The 20,627-nt window shown below is 35.5% G+C and overlaps 1 protein-coding gene and 1 long non-coding RNA gene across 46 annotated transcripts in view; one reads left to right on the top strand and one right to left on the bottom strand.

Moving 5' to 3' along the window:
• The window catches only part of Abi3bp (ABI family member 3 binding protein), a 233,367-nt gene that overhangs the window by 56,859 nt on the left and 155,881 nt on the right, over positions 1-20,627 (bottom strand). For 19 of the 45 annotated variants that reach the window (XR_013436924.1, XM_078044323.1, XM_078044324.1 and 16 more), the window contains 17 exons: positions 19,402-19,461; positions 17,504-17,563; positions 16,604-16,690; positions 15,239-15,298; positions 14,395-14,478; positions 13,238-13,297; positions 12,380-12,463; positions 11,016-11,072; positions 9,957-10,016; positions 9,604-9,684; positions 8,897-8,956; positions 7,683-7,757; positions 6,733-6,789; positions 5,954-6,025; positions 5,348-5,395; positions 4,537-4,602; positions 2,075-2,149 (listed from right to left, as the gene is read on the bottom strand). The exons of 6 other annotated variants lie outside the window; for them this stretch is intronic. Coding sequence is in view for 38 of the 39 variants with exons in the window: in XM_078044323.1 (XP_077900449.1) it covers positions 2,075-2,149; positions 4,537-4,602; positions 5,348-5,395; positions 5,954-6,025; positions 6,733-6,789; positions 7,683-7,757; positions 8,897-8,956; positions 9,604-9,684; positions 9,957-10,016; positions 11,016-11,072; positions 12,380-12,463; positions 13,238-13,297; positions 14,395-14,478; positions 15,239-15,298; positions 16,604-16,690; positions 17,504-17,563; positions 19,402-19,461 (1,146 nt within the window). In the remaining variant the exon portion in view is untranslated. The remainder of the gene's footprint in view (positions 1-2,074; positions 2,150-4,536; positions 4,603-5,347; positions 5,396-5,953; positions 6,026-6,732; positions 6,790-7,682; positions 7,758-8,896; positions 8,957-9,603; positions 9,685-9,956; positions 10,017-11,015; positions 11,073-12,379; positions 12,464-13,237; positions 13,298-14,394; positions 14,479-15,238; positions 15,299-16,603; positions 16,691-17,503; positions 17,564-19,401; positions 19,462-20,627) is intronic. 20 more of the 45 variants (XM_078044347.1, XM_078044348.1, XM_078044349.1 and 17 more) reach the window with 7 other exon arrangements.
• Positions 1-20,627, top strand: part of LOC144376437 (uncharacterized) — an 84,293-nt gene that overhangs the window by 37,583 nt on the left and 26,083 nt on the right. The window lies entirely within an intron of this gene.

Here is a 20,627-nt window from a genome sequence, read left to right as displayed (position 1 = left end):
TATAGGAATATAAAAATCAAAGTTTTATTGACATATAAGATACCCTTGATGACTTGTTCCAAATTTTGGATTCTGCTTTGTCCTCAAATGCAAATAAAGATTTCAATCTCTCTAACTTATAAATATACTTTGCATTAAAATAGCGAGAAGGATGACATGACCAATTACAGAATTTTATTCTGAAAAAAATTGTGGATAAATAAAATTGTGATACATTTTGAATTATTCACATTATTGTTAGATGATACTCTTTTTTTATGCCCAGCATAATTTGCATTGGTATTATACACATAAATAGAACATTCTCTCACTCAAATGACCTCTTCACATTTACAAGAGTTGGCCAAAGGCAAGGGAAGAGGTACTAAGACTTGAATGTTTGTCTTTAAAATATTTTGTGACATGTATGTCAATTATACATACATATCATTAAAAGACTAATAATCTAGGATAATGCTAGTACCTGTGAAATAAGATTTGTATTCTCATTATGGGTAGGAGAGATATTCATTCTACCTACTTTAAAAACAAATAATTAGAATGGATTTTTTTTTCATGATTAGTTTTCCAAATTTTTCCCTTACATTAAGTAGCACTGACAAAGCCAGAAGTATTAAGGTTGCAGCTACTTTCCATCAGAGATCCTGATGGTCTGGAAGCTTCCCCAGTTGGGACAATTACAGGATACTCTCCTTACAGTTTGGCAGCCCCTTCAGGTTTTAGAGAGTGGAACGCATTAAGCCTGTGAATCTATCCATTCTCAAGTTACACATCTTGTCAAGAAAGGTTAGCTGAAGGTCTAAATCAAAATTAAACAAATTTGAAGCTTAGAATATAATATAATAATGGAAAATTAGAGCAAATTCTATTTTTATACAGAGTACTAAGATAAAATTACAAATACATTTCTCTATTACTTCATCTCTCCTTTAATTATTTATTTACTTACTAACTAGAAATTTTTAGCCTGTGTCTTAACTCCCAATATTTATTTTTTATTTTTCTCTTGTATGTCAATATCTATTAAGTTTTTGTGCTTTTAAAATTTCCATTTCTTCTTTCTTTTTAATTTGCTCTATGGTGTATATTCAAATAAAAAATTGAGAGCTACTTCTCACGTAATTTTAACATCATTTTTAAAGTGAGATTTTTAGCTTCCTATCAACAAATTTAATAGACTTGGTTAATTATTTCATAACTATTAGTTTAAAAATTTTTATTTCATACCTATCCTATTATTATTTATTAATTAATCACTAATTATTTTTACCAGGACTTTTTATATCTTAATGTTTCAAATATATTTATTATTTAAAACTTCTTATTCTTTAGGGGAATGTTATCTTGTCACCTTCATATATTTATGCATCAGAATGTATTATTTTCATAGTAAAGTTTTGGTAACTAATTAAAACAAATCTAAAAATGCACTTAATAATACAGACTTAAAAATTATTAGTTACTTTAAGGAATTTTTCTTTAAAGAAAAAAAGTAAATTTTCTCTCAGAATCAGGTGTGGACCTAAAACTATAGTTTCTCTCCCCTCCTTCAGTGGAGTTTCCAAGATATGATTTAAATACTCATGGTAGAGTCCAGAATTACTACCTGGATCAAGAATAATTTTGATGCTGCTAAATATTTTCCTTTTCCAGACTACTAGTGATTTCATTTCCTGGTATCCTTGGGAAGGTGCACCTCAGACATTTTCTGCAGGTAGGTCATATATTAATGATAATTTAAATTAGGTGACTGCATAGGGGAAGTCCATTCAGAGGTGGTAGAAGGAACAGGAGGACAATCTCAAGGTGGGAGAAGAAAAGGGAGTGGACAGGTTACCCTAGGTAAGAAATGCTGGTCTCAACTAGCCCCATCTTAAATAAGGGAACATTAGAGAAGCTTAGTGAATTAAGCTCTCCCGATGAAAAATTCTTTGATCAAACCTAAAGATAATAAAAAAAAACCTTTAGTAGTTGAAGACTTATTTTATATGGGTTAAAAAACTCAACCTGCTATAATCAAACAGAATAACTATTTATCTCAAATTTTTCAAGCTAAAATATAAAATATATTTACCTGGTTGTGTTTGTGGGATTCTTGGGTGTGGAGATGTTTTTGGCTTGGGAGGAGCACGTGGTGTCTGCCAGGGAGCTACAAGAAAGACATAGTTTTGGAGCTCTTGAGCCCTTCTTGAGAATCACAGTACCTAAGCCTCTAGGAATTTAAAGATGTTGGTTGAGTAACTGAAGACCAAAATATACAGCAAGTGCAACTAAAGTTCTAAAGGACGACAAAGAAGAGGAAGACAATATTTTTTTTTAATGCAGAAAACAAAACACAAAGGCACACTAAATGACATCAAAGGTAATCAGCTGGAAAAATGGAACTGTTGGGATTTCAGAAATATCTCCTTCAAAATATCCATTAAATAGGTTGAAAATAAATTTCATAAAATTGATTCTTATAATAAGTTTACATCATTTCATCAGAATATCTAGGTGTGTTATTTTATATTTTTTCCTAAATAAAAAATGAAGTTTCCAAATTATATTCCAAATATACAGTAAATGTTAATAGCAAGTACTAATGAGGAAAATTAATCTTACTAAACAAAACACAATTTTATTGGTTATATCAGGGAAGAAAAATTGAACACCCAGGGTATTTTTCTGAGGAGCGTTATCCCTTTGCTTGATATTCCTGAGAAGTTTTAGGACATACAGTGTAAAACCGATTGTTGCTTCCTTCGCTAAGGAAATTAAAAGTATATCCTGACAAAGGAAGGTAATTATCATATGCAAGCATCACCTGTGGAAACACCTGTTTGGTTGAACTAAAATGGGTTTGAGATAAAAGAAGAAAAAAATATGGTATGAACATCATGCAGGTTCAGGCAGCTTAAAAAAAACTTGCTGAAAATAAGAATTATTAGACACTAGAAATTTCTGAATGAATCTTCAGTGGATTCTTTCATTCTAAACATCAAAACACAGGGGCTGGGGATGTGGCTCAAGCGGTAGCGCGCTCGCCTGGCATGCATGCGGCCGGGGTTCGATCCTCAGCGCCACATACCAACAAAGATGTTGTGTCTGCCGAGAACTAGAAAATAAATATTAAAAATTTTCTCTCTCTCTCTCTCTCTCTCTCTCTCTCTCTCTCTCTCTCTCCCCTCTCTCACTCTCTCTTTAAAAAAAAAATAAACATCAAAACACAGAAAGTATGCAGGGTTTCAGTGGAATCCTCTTGCCTGTTGAGAGAAGAATACCAGCACATGTGGGAGATTACTTTGGTTTAGGAGCCTGGTGGTTTAGCTCCCTTTGCTAATCACAGGGCTACAGCCTCAGGTTCTTCATCAAAAGTTACTGATTTTTAAGAGCTTTTTCCAATGCTAAAATTTAATGCTTTGTTTGTTACAGTGCCATGATTTTCTGGTTCTTAACTTCCTCACTTGCTGAGGATCAATCCGATGGGCTATTTGCTTTCCCAAGGATTTATGAAGGACCATGTGAAGGTAACAGCACATCATGAAGCAACTCCATGAAAAATGATGCAGACTAAGAAACAGTAGTGTTTACAATTAGGTATTTCAAAAATATAAATGATTAGGCCTATTGAAGACAAACTTTGGAAAAGTCAGGTACAGCTTCCATTCATGTACCCAATGTAGAATTCTAAAAAAAAAAAAATCAAACTGTAGAGTTTATAGACAATATTTAGAATGTTTCAGAGCACAATAGATAGAATTAATATCCCTATTTCCCCTGAAAGCAGAGTCATATAAAAGTAGCTTAAGAGCAATCAAAACACAAATTATGGCTTATTTATGATAAAACTTCTTTCCATGGAATCCTGCAGGAATTGAGAAGATTTTCCTTGGAGAAGAGACACACTTAATTTTTCATCTTGGCTACTTGTTTCCATTGATCTCTAACTACAACACCAAGCAAAACTTTATGACTTGTCAAAGTTAATGGTTTGAGTTGCGTTTCTCTTATGTGTATGCAGTGAAATGACCAGACCACTACAGGAATGAGTGGAAAGAAGTAAGGCCCCTGAATAATCATGGTGACAGGCCAGTGCTGTTCTTCTATGTGAATTATACCGTGAAACCTATTTCTGGAGGTTTCTTTTAATCTCAAACACAAATGAGATATGTTAAAATTAATCAAGATGATAAAGTAATTAAGATTATGTACGTGTGTGTATTCACATTAAATGTGTCATACACACACACACACACACACAGACTTAAAAAGAGAATATAAATGTCCTTTACCAGAAACATTTCTATTTCCCGAGTTAAACACTTGAAGAGTAGCTAAAGGGTGTTTTTCAGCATTTTGCTAACAAACATATACAACATTGCCATTTGAGAGGTTACTGATGATAGATGGAGAAGTGGCACATCAGACAGGTAGACTCACCCATCAGAGATGGTGAGCAGAGTGATGAAGCCAAGGCTTCTGATATCCAGAAGAGACCCAAGTTCTCATTGCAAACACTCACCTCATGCATGAAATATGAAATAGAGTATTTACCAGGTTCAGTCTGAGGCTCATCAGGGCTGGGTGGGGTTATAGTTTGGGAAGACAGAGATGACGTTTCTATGGTAATTGAAGGAAAGTATGTCAGGTTACTAAAATGTTTGACACACCCTGATTACAGACAACAGATAGAAAAGTAACAGATTTTTAAAAAATAAAATTGAAGTCTGTAGGAAAACAGCATCATTATTTCTATATAACTCATTTAGCTTAAAAAATGCTTAGTTAGTACCAGGTTTCAAAGCGTGTTTGAAGTAAGCAACATTATTACATTTAAAATCTTCACATTAGGATCCTGCCTCCTCAACAATTCTAGAAAGACATATTAAATAAGAACCACGAAAGGAAAGGTAATAAAAAAAATGTTGTGACATAAGCCAGTTAGCATTTCATTTAAACAATGAAGGAAGAAGAATCCAGAAAGTAAATGAATGGGATGGAATGAGTGTTAATGGGAAGTCCGCTGCTAGGTAAGAAAGTAGAAATGAATCATCATACAAAAAAACATTGCCTGAAACATTCAACACAATACCAAATTGGTGGAATGCTTAATGTTAAGGAAAGAGATGCTTTAGATTCAAACATCTGGCTGATATAAGCAGAGAAAGGAGACCAAGGCTTAATATAAAACGGAAGAGACATTTTTGGACAATGGTTATGAGCAGAAGCACCAAGAATGACAATGAACTGTGTGACAAAGAATGGTGATGCAATGTGAATTCACAATGAGCGAGACCCTGAGGGTCTTGTGACGGTGTGATGAGGACAGAAAGCACATCGGTTGGACGCCTGAGGTTGTCATTACCTAGTGTGGTCACAGGAGGTTCAGACACATATGTAATAGATTCCACAACTGCATCAAAACAAAGGAGAACTATTTTAAAACCTATCAGAAGTTAAGTTATCCTCAAGTATTTCTTCCTTGACTATCAACACACCTCATTCTCAAGAATTAGCATTGTCATTTACAGATAAATCAATGTATTTAGACAGGAAAAAAAGAAAAACAGGAGGAAATTGTATTTTATAACCTCAATTCTCCAATGTTTTAACTGTTTCTGACTTCCAAATGTTTTTATGCTCCAATCTTTAGATAACAGCAGAGAAACAGAAATTTATTTCTGTTTTCAGAGTCAATTATCACTTTCAGAATCCAAGAATGCAGGCTGGGGCGTAGCTCAGTGGCAGAGCACAAACAAACAAAATAAAGGCATTCTGTCCATCTATAACTACAACAAAAATTAAAAGAAAAAACAAAGAATCCAAGAATGCTGGTAGCTATAGATCTTCAAATCTGTTCAGTTGTAGAACAAGTAAGTACTATAGGTTAAACATTTATGCTATACTATGTAACACATACTAATTAAAAATGTTTTGAATAAATGAACTGTAGCATGAAAACCTTTACCACCTTTAGGTTTTGATTCCTCTGTCCCGAAAGGTGATTTGGTCGTGGGATATATATAATCTGTTTCGACTGGTTCTGGGAAGAAACAGGGAATGGCTGGTTAGTGGAGGGCAGCCCAAAGTATACTGCCATGGAACCCTGTGTTTACCTTGAAAACTCAGGTTAATTATCTTATGCAGATATGCTCATGAGGATAATTAATATTCAAGCAGATTATCAAGATTGATATCAAGTAAATTATCAATTTAATAAGATTGAAATGAGGGCAGAAAATGAAGGCAGTGTGCTTTCTGGGAAAACATATACACATAGACACACATGCACACACATCACATCATAACTGGCAGTATTTCCGGCAATTACTACCCAGAGCAAAGAAAATAAATTTACTTCTTTACATATTTTTGCATAAGAGTTCTTGTAAGAAAACGACATAGGAAGCATGGATACGAATATTAAAATGATGTGAAAATGAAAATTTGTGCAAATGTGAACATATTTACATATGTACACATATTAAAAGAGTGATCAGAATATTAAAAAAATAAAAGTTTCACTCAGGGAGAGGAAACTAAATAAGGAAATCATGAAACTTGCATAGCAGCAGATACTGACACAATATGCTGTATTTAATGACCCTCAAGACTCGCTGGATAAGCATGACAAGAAGTGAGGAGCAGGTGGCTGTGAAAAGTCACAAAGCATGAGGACATCCAAAGATGATTTTTGCAATGAGATGGAAAAGCATACATGCGTGACTTCCCATTGGGGAACATTTTTACCTATGGTCTCCTTTGATGACTCAGTGCTAAATGTAACCGATTCCAGAACCTCAGAAACTAGCAGGAGACACAAAATGGTACAATTGGTCAAGGATGGATTGTTGTGAGCATGAAACAAATCAGTACAAACTAATTATTATGAAAGGAGCCTTCTACCTGGTAAGCATTCAGTGTTAACCGTTATAACAACAACAATGGTATTAGCACTAACATTAAAGGAAGCTCTAATAACTGAATTTAATTTACAATATAACTATTGTAGGTTACCATTAATAGCCATATTTTCAGCATGAATACCAAAATGACATTTATCTAATTAAAAGATACTCAGAAGAGATGAAATTATAATCCTATGATAGAAAAAGATAGAATCCAGTTTTTCAAAAATAAATGTAAGGGACAAGCAACAGCATCATTAACACAGATTTTAAAATTTTGCTCCAGTTTAGAAGGGCAATGTGTTTTGAAGCACTCATATTGTCTGAGGGTAAGTTTTTCATTCTTTACTGAAGTGAGAACTTTCTCCTTCCTTGATGGCCATAACTGAACTCATTCTTTTCAGATAGTAGAACACAAATTCTGCTCATGACTAAAGAGAACCACAAATTTGTAACTGTTGATTAAAAAAAAAAAAGGTAAGTTATATAATCAGGTTTTCTAAATTGTTATAGTAATCACTTAATAAGATGTGATTATTCCCTAAAATTATAAAAAACAAACTCAACAAAATGAAGGCATTTTTATGCCATTGAATAATACAATATTAATAAAATGTAACACTAATTTAATATCAATATACAAACATGGAATAAGCACTGTAAAATACTTAGATAAATTTGTGGAGTATATGTTCTTTTTGCATATGTTATACTTAGAAATATAATTCTTAGAGGATCACAGTCTGTACCCTGAAGCTCAGTGTATCCAGATAGAGAAAACAATCTATTTACCCAGTTGACTTTGTGTCATTTCTAGGCTTGGTGATGTCACTGGTTTCAAAATAAGAGTCTGCAGTTCAGTGGGAGCTGAAAGAATTGTTGTAAAAACAATTATGAATTATTGTTTCATAGATTTTGGATAGAGGTAGCAATGAATTGAAATACACACATCCTTAAAATCACAAGGTTATGGAGAGCTATGCAGAGTGAATACTATTTAAAAAGCTATGGATGAATAGAAATGAGATCTGAAGAAGATACATCTTTTGTCAGAGCCAATCCTTAGGCAGGATACCAAGATGATTTAAGCTACCGTGTTGATTTCCCTCAACCACGAACTCAGTAATTGCTGAGCTGTTACTATTGTGCCTTGTCTCTTCTAAGGCATATAAGCAGGGATTGCAAGCCACTTCAGTGTCAATCAGAGACAATCATCTGGAGGGACCCGAGAAGCCACAAATAACAGATTTTCCTGATTCCACTAAAAAGTTTGAAGAAGTTTGAAGTTTGGAAGGTAGATGAGTCTTCTCCCTCTTAGGCTTTTTAAATTGAAGAAGGAAGATATTAGGTTATTCTAGAATTTGTAGGTCTAGAATCCATTAACAGCATTGTATGTGGATCTGTTTCTAAAGCATTTTATATTTTCTTGAGTTTATGTCCTAAGTTAAAAAAAAAGTTAGTAATCTTTTATTATCACAGATAGTTCCATTAGAGACCAAAATCACATACAAAGCTCATTTATTGATTGAAGGAATAAATATTAATATGCATAGATACTTGGAAAGATCCCTACTTAGTAAAGATTAAAAGCCATTGCTAAACCGTGGGGAGCCTGGGTTAGCCAGGGCATAGCTTTATTTTTATTGACAATAAAATAGGGACACTTCATTTCTTAGAATATTGAGAACAGTACTCAGATCTTATGGAAAGAAGTTACTTAGAGGAAGTTCATGATACTTCTATAAATCTAAACACCAAAGAGAAGATGAGTAATTTTGACCTCAGATTCAACACTAATCATATAATGAAATCTTAGAGATTCATGGAAGATAGATGCCTTTAAATGGATCCAAGGACATCTGCTAAAATTAAGACTCTTGGCAACTCATCAAGCATAAAATGGTGTGACAATAGCAGTCTCTGGAAGCAGGAGCAACTCTGGCCATAACAGTATGGTTTTTAGCGAGCAAGAAAAAGCATTTTATGAAAGTCACAAAAATCATTACCTAATGTTGTTGCTGGAGCCTCAGTACTATGAATATCAGGTTCAAAGCCTGGAGCAGTAACTGATTGAAATCAACAACATGAATACAAGAAAACTTAAATACACATGAAAAACTAGTGTTTTCTTTCAAAACATTCCAAATGACATTTGTTTAAAAAAATTTAGAATTAATAGGAAGCAAATAGTTACATTTTGGAGATTTGGTTACACTGGCCAGAACAGTTCACTGAAGAAGACAGTCACATCTTCCGACTCTGCTACATATCTACCATTGCACATATGGTATTTGGTTTCTGATTATAACTTGTATGGTTGATTGCTTTAGAAATTTGTCCAGGTAATATGTATGCAAAATATACGAAAGTAACTTGTTGTATTTCTTGGGAGTAAAAAAAAAAAAAAGCTTATGTAGCCATGCTACAACAAATGCTTCAATGTAGCCATTGGTGACTACATCAATTGTGCTGTACAATCAGCTTTAAAGAGAGACCAAGAACTTCACTCAAACCAAATCATGTAAGAGAAAAAAACCCATGAGTCTTCCAAAGACATGTTCTTCTGGAAAGTTCTGTAGGGGAAGCAGCTATAAACCATTACCCAAGGCTTTGACAAGGTAGACAACAGTTCTTAGAGAACATGATGACTCTAACGTCCCACCATGGTTATTGCTTTGGGTTCAATGCTTAAACCAAGGAATTTCAGATTTACCCGGCTTGGTCTGGGATTCTGCAGGACTTGATGTGGTTTTAGGTCTGGGACGTGGACGGCGTGTTCGTTGTATTTTAGGAGCTGGAGGAAGAAATTTTGGATTATTCTAGGGCAGGTGGCTTTGGAAACAAAATCCTATGTTTTCTAGGATTTGTGTCCTGGAAAGTTGAGGCATATATCTTTTAAGATTAAAATATTTAAATCTTTAACACTCCTAAGAAGAGGCAATATAGGCTGAAGCCATGGCAGATGATAAGACAATCTTATAAAGCTGATGACAAATGTGATGATGATGATGATGGAATGGGGTTGAAAATGAGCAAGAAACGTTGAGGAATACAGAATGTAATTACCCAGTGTTGTTTCTGGAGCCTTGGTTCTAATAGTGACAGGCTCGAGGACTGTAGCAAGAACTGGCCAAAAAAATAAAAAAATAAACCAAACAATAATTAACAATTCACTTTAAGGTTAATGTCACAAATTGATTTTTAAGCTCTTAACTAAGAGAAAAGAGACATTTGTTCTTTGTAGATTTTCCCAAACACAGCCAGGTGCTTGTTTATCTCATGATACAGACTTGAAAGATAATAGTGTACACAGCTAAATATCACGAAGTGGTTCACAAGATGTTTGATTACCTGACCCTTGCTATTTAGTCTGCTTGGCAAGCTTTTGACATTTGAATAATATATGCTCTTCTGATGGCACTAAAAAAAAGCATTTATTAGTCTTGTACTTCTACAGAAGTTGAGATAACTGTCTACTATTTTTGTTTACTATTAAAATATTTATGAGTATAATAAATTCATATGTTTGAATGCCTAAGTAACACCAAACTGATAAACTGTTCCCATCAGAATACAAAGCGGCCCCCCATGCAATAAAAATTAAGAAATACTGTTAAAACTGTTAGAGAAAGACAATGAGTTAGTCTACCCTATCACAGAAGCCTATCAGTTAAATATGCCAAGTTGAGCACATTAAAAATTTTGACAATTCACTATGGACACCATTCCTTAAAATAGCAGATCCATAGACCCTAGAACAGTAAAAGGTAATATGAGCAAAGCAGCATGATGTTTCCATAATTGTTGAGGGACAAGAAAGTCTAGGTGATGTAGAGTTTGAAATACAGCTTCAATTGTTGCTGTTTAAGCAAATGCACATGATCACAGGATACAATGCTGAGCAGTTACATGACAGCTCTAAGACCTGAAATTAATTCATGCACAGTTCTCTTAAATTCAACTAATAATCTGATATAGAGCCCAGAATGATTTCAAGAGAAAGACTAATGGGATGATATCAGAGGATGATGAAATGGTCCTATGATGCAGAAGAACCTGCGATACAATAATATGGTATGATAATGCACAGGAAAAACATAATTGCAGACACAGCATTCTCATTACCTATGGTTTCTGAAGCTTCAGTTCCAAGAGAACCAGGTTCTAGATCTGTAGCAGGAACTAATTAAAAGCAAAGAAATAAATGTGTGTGGAAAGTCAGCAAATTAAATATCACCAATATAATATTGCTTCCATAGGTATATGGCAATTAATTTCTGAAATTTAATACTGGTAACTTGGAGATTTGGTTATCTTGTAGCCAGGTAAACTTTCTTTCAAGAGGTGCTCAGCCACCTCTTGAAATTATAATCTTGAGATTATAATTATAAATTATAATCTTGAGATTATAAGCCACAGCTTATAATCTTCTAAGAATCTCAATAAAGCCAATACCATAATCTCCTAGGTAACTGTACCTGCTTTCAAGTATTGTAGAAAGCTGCCCTATAAACTTCAGACATTTCACCAAAGATGTACTTATCTAACTATTCAATAAATACTGTTTTTTTTCTGGTAGAAGCTTCAAGAAAATAACATTTCTAAAAGAGTATGGATACAATAAATAGCTTTTATGTTTGAGAGGAGAATGTAGCAAATAATAAAGCAAAGTGAATCGTAATAATCTTGTTGAGAACTTGAATTTGGAAAAGCTGAGATCTCATTCAAGGCAAAGGTACTCAACAAACCAAGATAATGGATATTCACTCAGTGTGTGGTACTCAGTAGAGAAGCTCTCTGCTCTAATCACAAAAATGTAGTACTCTCAAGTGGACAGGAAAGATCACCAATGCTTTGGGGAAAAGATCCAACCTTTTGAACCATACCTTCAAGCTATGATTAACTGTGCTTATAGACCTCTCCAAACAAAACTACCGTCACAACCCAGAATCAGGATTCCACTTGTTGTAGGAAGCTGTGCCCCTTGTTGGGCTCCCCACCTCCCTTCTGTCTCTTTTCATCTCCAACACTTTAAGAAGCAACTTTTTTTTTTTTTTTCCAACTCTGGATTCCTGTCCTCCACAAACTTGTCCTTCTCAAAGTTCATAACTGCTCACGGCAATCTAAAACCAAGTTTGGTCGGCAACCATGATTAGCTGTAGGAAGATGGAAGGCTTTTAATGTTTATATCTTTAAATAAAAATACTTGGTTATATTTAAGACATTTTGTCTTTAAGAGATGGATGGACTGAAATAAGCAGTAGTAAATATGGTCACAGTAATAGAGAAGATCCTTATGCAGAAAGCTGGAGGAGTTCAGCTGTCACCCACGTCCCCAGCTATATTTTCTCTTGGAAATTTGACAGTGGCAGAAGTTGTAGATCACTTTTTGCCTTCCCTGATATAGGCTGTCACTCCCATCACAGGCATTAACCACAGGTTTCCAAGAGTTGCTAGGATGCACGCTTTTATCAGAAACCCACATTTACCCGGTTTGGTCTGAGGAGCCTTAGGACTTGGTGTGGTTTTAGGTTTGGGACGTGGACGTCGGGTTCGTTTTGATGTTTTGGGAGCTGAGGAAAGAAAACCTTCAGTCATTACAAAGTCTATAGTTCAAAATTCATGGGGTATTATGATACACAGCTTTAAGTTTCCTAAAACTTATTTAATTTTTTTTCATATTTTAGAGAATTTTTTTTACTACCACTTTTATTATTACAGCCTGTTTGCTTTTATAATTCAAATTCCACTGGAGTAAGTCAGATATAAAATGGAATTACTAATTCAAGAAGTGAAGAGTAGTTAATAGAACTCTGACAGAATAAAAAGCTTGGGAGTCACTACTAAAAATTTCAAAGTGGCAGTGGGTGATCAGTTGCAAGCTCTTTGTAAGTTTACTAAAATAAGACCACAACTCGACTGTCAAAGAACAAATATTGCACAAATAGCCAAGATGAATGAATGAATGAATAATTAAATAAACACAAGAACTTTTAGATGCACAAAGAAACTTCCTGGCATGGTAATCATTGTTAGAGCCAAGAAAATTGCTTTTCAAAGTTACCTTTAACAAAACACTGCTTGAAAACACACAAAATGATGAAACAATTTCAGATGGTTACATGCCCAACAGATGACCTTAATTAGATTCATATGAGACTCTTAAAAACAAGAGGTGACTTGTTGTAAGAGTCATAGTTTAGAATATTTTGAGAATTAAGATGGTAGTGGAATGACAGGAGATGATGGTGTAGTCTTACAAAGCAGAAGCACCTGAGGCTGTGATTTTGATGCAAGGAGTCAACAAGGAGGAAGAGCACTTACAAAGGACTACAATGTGACATTACCTTCTGTTGTCACCCACATCTCAGTTTTGAGTGTCACAGGTTCGAACTCTGCAGTAGGAACTAACCAAAATATTAAGCAAAATGATAGTTTCAATGAATGAAAATGATTGTTTTGAAATGCATCTTTCTAGTACCATTTAGCTTCTGGAATTATATAGCAACTTTAAAAAACTATTAAACTAGAAAAGAATATAGTTGATTTCCTAACATTTGACTGTACCTAAGTCAGGTGCTTGTTTCTTAATTTTTCATTCTTTGATTATCTTATAATCTAAAGTGGAATGTATAGGTATTGCTGAGAATTCCTCTTTGGAGACACTGAGGCCTCGTAATGATGAATTGATTGGGGTATCTCTCCATTTGCAGCAAAGAAAGAGCAGGCTTTCATGGGGAGACCAAGTCTCCACTGCTCCGTCAGGCTCTAAGGATCTCCACCATGGGGGGAGAGGCAGAAAGGTTTCAACTCCCACTTGAAGCAAGACGTGCCCAGTACCAGGATTTAAGTTGCACTCTTGTGATTGATCTCCACTTTGATCTCCTCTGATTTTATTCCTTCTACCCTTCTGCTTATCCCTTTCCTACAGTGATTTCAAGACTCCACCCTTTAATCTTTAATTCCCTGCTTCAGATATTTATGTACCTGCATATCTTATTGGTAGCATCACAAAATCAATCTTGTATTTGCTTAGACACTGCCTAGTGCCATTTTCTATCTTATTTATAAAGGAATGGCTTCTATTTTTAAATATCTTTCTGGTTTAAGGATTAAAATATATCTCCCACTTTTGATGTATACCTCAAAATATGCATAGAATTTGGAGGCTATCAAAACCAATGTTTATATTTTAATTTGAACTGAATCTGTCTAAAGAAAATTTATTTTCAAAAGGTAAAAGGAAGTAAATAAAATGCACAGTGAGATAAGACTGCAGTCAGGAGGCTCAGGGCAATGGATGCCCTCCAGCTGTCCCCCAGCTGTGTTTCTCTGAACCTCTCTATAGTAGGAACTGATGCTGCCCATGCATTGCATCTTCACTCTCACTAGGGGTACTGGTCCCCTCAACTACTGAGATTACTCTTGAGACCCTACTGGATCAGGCTGCTGAGACTTTAAACCAGGAACATGGAATGCTGAGACTATAACCAGGAATGTTTACCTGGTTTGGACTCAGGTGCTTCAGGACTCGGCATGGGTTTTGGTCTGGAATGTGGACGAGTTATCCATTGTGATGTTTTGGGAGCTGAAGGAAGAAATTTTGGGGTTACTACATACATTACTTATGGTTCTGGGAGCTCTGCGAGGTGAAAATGTGACTCTAGACTTTAAAGCAGGTTAGAGTTAGATATTTACCTTTTTAGATTTCTGTCTCAAAAAGACAAATAAATATACATGTACTTATTATAAATCTTCTGTTGTCATAGGAAATTCTTTGAAGACAAATTCATGTTTTAATTGAAGAAATAGAGACTAGTAATTATAAAGTCTCATAGGGCATCTTGACTGGCACCAAAATATTTAGGAACCATTGCTACATTTGAATGGACAATGTGGGACAGTCTCACTAAATCTGTGATTGAAATTTTCAATCTCTGACATGTTTTCTATGTAACTATTAAAATAAGTATATATTATTACTGAAACAGAAAAAAACAATAAATAGTATGCAAATAGAAGAAAAAAGATTGAAACAGACTTGCAATGGCTTTATCTGTGGGGGGCAAGGGAGGGAGAGGGAGAGAGAAAGAGAGGGATGTGTGTGTGTGCGGGCTGAGACCTGTGATATGGTCAAAGCAGAGCTTTAACACAAACACTGCTTAAATAAAACAGACTGACATGACAATTTCAAGCAGGTTACATGCCATCTAAATGATCTAAAGCAGGTTTATGCACAATGGATCTCTTAAAAACAACATATAATTCAAGAGCCTTCTTAATTTTTAAAAGAATATAATGGAATGACCACAAAGAATGACACTGTTATTACAGTATATTCACATTACCTAATGTTGTTTGTGGGGCCACAGGTCTAGGAGTGACAGGTTCAAGGACTATAGCAGGAACTGACCAAAACAACACAATAACCAGAGATTTAAAAATGTATAACAAATTAGAACATTCACATCCAAGCAAATTTTGAAATTACTAATAATATCAATTCTTCTAAGGAAGAAGAAAAGAAAAATAATTAACTTGTTCTTTGAAGACTTAGCCAAACTTTAGTCATGTTTGGTCTTAGGCTTACTTCTTTAACCACTTTGAGAATCTTAAAGAGGTTCATGTGAAATTCTCCTAGGTAGTTAATGAATTCTTATATGGAAAACTCTTCATTGGAAAATAATTTAATGCATTTACCTAATATGTACTGAGAAAATAAATTGTTAACTGACATAATTGCTCTGTACTTCTACAGAAGCTGAACTTGAGTACTTACTATATTTAAGTAAACATAGATGAGAAAGAGAGTTTATATGTTTGAAACACATAAAAGTTAACAGGCAAAGTGGCCTGTAGTAATCTTGACAAGAACTCATCATGTGTGGAAAGAGTTTGAAACCTCCCTCCAAACTATGGCACATAAGACAGCAAGATAAAGATGGTCAACAATGTATAATGCTCAGTAAAGAATCTGTCTGCCCTATGTCCACAAAAAGCGGAAATCAAAGACGGTAGATGTCTGTAAGCTAGCTAAGCTCCTGAATCAAATCCTCCTTCAACTGGCCTGATGGATCCTTCCAAACCTAGCATCATCAACACTCTCATTCTGGACATCTCAAAGTAGTCCATCTGGACTGGCTGCCTTTCTAGCTGACCCCCTTTAGAAGGTGTGTCTAAACCTTTTGCTTTGGTTCTTTCTTTCCTCTATTGATCCAAACTCTGCAGTGAGTCCAAGGGGCAAGTCCATACAACCTTGATCTTTCCCTTTGCCAGATCACTGATTTATGTTTGCATCATGCAGTCACATCTTTTTAATTCTGCTGTTTTAGAGGTAAATCTCCTACAAGGGGCAAATCACCCAGAGTTGCCAATGTAGGTGATTTACAATTTGTTTACTTGAACTGAACATATTGGCTCTGCTAAAGTAGTGTCTCCTTTATGATTTGAATGCAATTTGATAGTAAGAAATATGTTAAATGCATACTTTGGAGGAAGAGTCTCACATAGAAAGAATAAGGTATTCTGGTACCAGCTGGGTCTCACCCAGTCACGTTCTCTTTGCAAGCTGGGCAGAGATGTTATACTGAGGCCTTGTGACCCCACACTTGGGGAGAACAAGAGCTATTACTGCCTGGCATTGCCATTGCTTTGAGTCCTCACTGGAACAGACTACCAGGGCTCACCCTTAACCCAAGTAATGACAGATTTACCCAGTTTCGTCTGAGGCACTTGAGGTGTCGGTGTGGTAGTTTTAGGCTTGGGTCGTGGACGCCGGGTTCTTTGTGATATTTTGGTTGCTGAAGGAAGAAAAGCCTTGTGTCACTCTACATCTTATAACTCTGGATACTGAGGACAGTTTTTTTTTCCAAAACTTGTCAGATTTTCTAAAGTTCTGGGAAATTATCCTTTAAGTTTTACTTTATAACTCTTTTTATACCGATGTATCTTCTTTTTGTCATTGATAGTGCATTGAGTTTCTTACTCAAGGCATGAAAAGTAGTACTAGTATTGAGAAAGTCATAGAACTTCCTCACTTGGGGGAAAATGATTGAAAAGGAATGTTTAATAAAAGGGAAGGAGAAACAGGGTCACACTAATGAAGAGATGAAGATTTCAAATTTGGCTAATTTCCTAGTTGTCAAATAAATAATAAAATATAACATTACTTAAAAGTACCAACAAGAACCAAACACATCATGCAAAGAATTATAAAAAAAAAAAGATTTAGAAACTTAAATGTGCAAAGGAGCATAAAACTGGCCATTATTGCTGATCAGCCTAGATAAGAAATAGATCTCAATTTGCTTAAAAACCAGCTTTACTACAAAACATTAAGTGAAGTACAGGACAAAATGACAATTTTAAATGTGCCACCTGGAAGATAAATGTTTGCACTAAGCTCATGCCTGCTCTCATAAAAACAGTAGAAAACTTGTTTTTAAGAGGCTCAAACTTTTCAGAGGGTAGAAGTGGTTGAGTGGCAGCAGAGGCTGATGGCTGCCATCGCAAAGGTAGAAAAGCCACATCATGGGGATGCACATCATGGGGATGGAGACTGAGTGGACTGTACAATGAGCAGCAAAATCTTGGCAAAAGCACAGCTTTGTTACCTAGTGTCGTCACAGGGGTCTCAGTTCTGAAAGTAACAGGTTCAACGTCTGTAACAGGAACTGAAGTGACAAAATGACATTTAAAAAAATGTATGAAGAGCCACCACACACACTTCAACATGAATCTTTTCAGTGTAACATTGCTTCTAGAAGGTATAATTTTAGATTTCTGGATGAAGGATGCTATGGACTGAACTGTGTGTGACCCCACATTCATATGCTGAAGCCCCAACCTCCAGTGTCACTATATTTGGAGGCAGAATCTTGAAGGAGGGAACCAAGGTTAAACAGGGTCATAAGTGTGGTATTCTAATCCAGTCTGAGCTCCTTTTCAGAAGTCAAGAAGACCCTAGGAATGCATGCACATAGACAGAAGGCCTTGTAAAGTCATAGCAAGAAGGTTGCCTGCCAACACCTTGATCTTGGACTTCTATCTTCCAGAACTATAAAAAAATTGGCTTCTGTAGTTCAAGCTACCCATTGTGCAGTACTTTGGCATGGCAGACCTACTTTGCTGACTCAGAGTATGATTGTTCTGTCCAGGCTGGCCAAACTGTTAGGTCTCCACCTCACACCTCTGGTCTTGTTTAGTACTAGAGGCAAATTATTTCTCTAAATATGATGCTTGATTATCTGAATCTAAATTTGGAAGACTTTAGGACATTTTCACCCATGTACTTAAATATGTTTCTAATCAGTCTCAAGAAACATGTGAAAAACTAACTCTCACATTTTAGGATGCTAAATAGATAGAACATCTACCAGATTTAATCAAATTATGACTGCAAAAAAGGGTTCTGAAATATCTAAACAGACATTATATAATAATAAAAAAAAATAATTCAACTAGCCTACAGACTAAAAAGACATCCTAACACTCTGAGTTAGAGGAAAGGTTCTATTCTTCTCTTCCAATCATAAACTCCTTGCCAACCCTAGGGAGATTCCCTCACGAAAAGATATGTGACTTTATATTTTCAACCAGTGACTGACTCCCAGGCTTCTGAAACCTAGAACCCTGTATTTATCTGGTGTCTTCTCAGGTATATAGACTTGGAGTGGTTCGAAGTTTGTTTTCTTTGGGACATTTTTGGAGGTGAAAAGAGATAACCTTTAGTTATTTTAAAACCTATGGTTCTTCAGAGAACAGTGTTTAAGAAATATTTCTAAGTATTCCAAAGCTTGATAAATTTTCTTGAGTTTTAGGAAATGTATTTTTTTCTAGTACAAAACTTTTGTTCCTTTGCTAGTACAAAACTTTTGTTCTGTTACTGTATTTTCTTTTTTTTATTGAAGATATTTTGGGGGAAAATTCACATACATAATGAAATTATTAATTCAGAAAGTCAAGATGGATATTTTTGCTTTTATCACATCTTCCTAGAGTTCCTTGCCTAGATTAAAATGGTTGAGAATCATTTAAACTTGAGTCGAGAGGAAGAGGAGTGAGATTAACACTAAGAATGGGGTTCATTATTTAAACTTATAAACCTTGATCATATTGTATTATTCAATTCACTAAGACATATGACCCAAATATTAACAGATAAAAAAAAAACAGCTAGAAACAAAGCGAGAAATACAAAGGATGTATAAAGAAACTTCCCTATCATAGCTTGGTTTGCAATAGACCCAGAATCAGATACTCACACAAATATATGAGATTTACCTTCACAAAAATTCTGGAAAGCCAAAACAAAAGTAACAGGAAAATTTTTTAAGTAACTTATAAGGCAGGAAGATATCCAAAACTAAATTCCTAAATGGTTTTCTTACAAACAAGAAGCAATTGTTTTATGCCTGTTCAGCTCATGTATAATGAAGACTGTAACTAGAGTTACAGTGAGTTTGACAATGAGCAAAGGAAGTACTTGCTAAAGGTCAGAGAGTAGCATTACCTAATTCTGCTCCTGGGGCCTCTTTTACAGGTGTAACTGGTTCAAAGACTGTGGAAGGAACTGGCAGAAAATAACAAAAACAACAACAAAAAAACAACAAAACATTAAAATTTATAAAAATTCAGAAAACTCAATTCAGAAAGAATTACTAGGATAATAACATGTTGCAAGCACAGGAAGAAAGAAAGAAAGAAAAAAAAAACCACACAGTTAACCCGAGCTGAGGGAACACAGTGCCCCTGCCCTCAGATACCAGTTTCTGTCTTAAGAGGGATTGACATTGATTTTGTATTTAGATAATGGTCTGTGTAAATAACCTTGACACTTTTCTCATTCTTTGATCATCTAACTAATGTACCAAAGTCAACTGCCATTCTTTGAAACTGGTTTGTGTTCCCCAATGGTCCACAGTGATTTAAAGGTTTGGTTCCCAGGGTGACACTGTTGGAGCCTAGTGACAGGTCCTTAGGTTACTGGGGCAGGGGGTACAAAATAGTTTGCACAGCCTTATGTAGTTCTGGGGTAGCCCCTTGAGTTATCAAAAGAGGATCATTATATAGCAGGGTTCAGTGGCATATACCTGTAATCCCAGAGGCTAAGGCAGGAGGATCACAAGTTCAAAGCCAGCCTCAGCAAAAGTGAGGTGCTAAGCAACTCAGTGAGACCCTGTCTCTAAATAAAATATAAAATAGGGCTGGGGATGTGGCTCAGTGGCTGAGTGCTCCTGAGTTCAATCCTCAGTATTAAAAAAAAAAAAAAAGATAATTATGAAAGGAGCAAGCAAGCTTGGCCCCTCCTGAGATTTAATCACTTGCTCACTCCTTTATAAACACCTGCCATTGCTAACTGTGCCAGACGGTGGTGCCAATGTATAGCCCTCACCAGCCTGAGCTCTGTTATTTGGACCCTGAGGCTCCAAATCTGTGGGCTAGATAAACCCCTTCTTTACAAGTATTTTGTTATGGTGATGCAAAGCTAATACATAGATCAACCCATCCTACTGGAAACTCATCTCTGGAAAGAGCCATGAGCTCTGTCCAATTTGAGTACATAGTAGGGCAAGATGAGGTGCAGCCAGGTATAGCACAGCAGGGCATCCTTCTGTCCAACACTGAGAGAAAGCCTTAGTGTGTGGGTTCTTGATTTCTCGTCTGGTCCTATGGGGCCATCTAGCTATTGCAGTCTCAGTGCAATATTGTGACCAATCCCTGGAAGCCTGACAGACT

This window comes from Ictidomys tridecemlineatus, chromosome 3 (assembly GCF_052094955.1).
Source record: "Ictidomys tridecemlineatus isolate mIctTri1 chromosome 3, mIctTri1.hap1, whole genome shotgun sequence".
Taxonomy (NCBI): Eukaryota; Metazoa; Chordata; class Mammalia; order Rodentia; family Sciuridae; genus Ictidomys; species Ictidomys tridecemlineatus.
The sequence above is the reverse complement of the archived record's forward strand: the minus strand, read 5'-3'. Positions and strand labels throughout refer to the sequence as shown.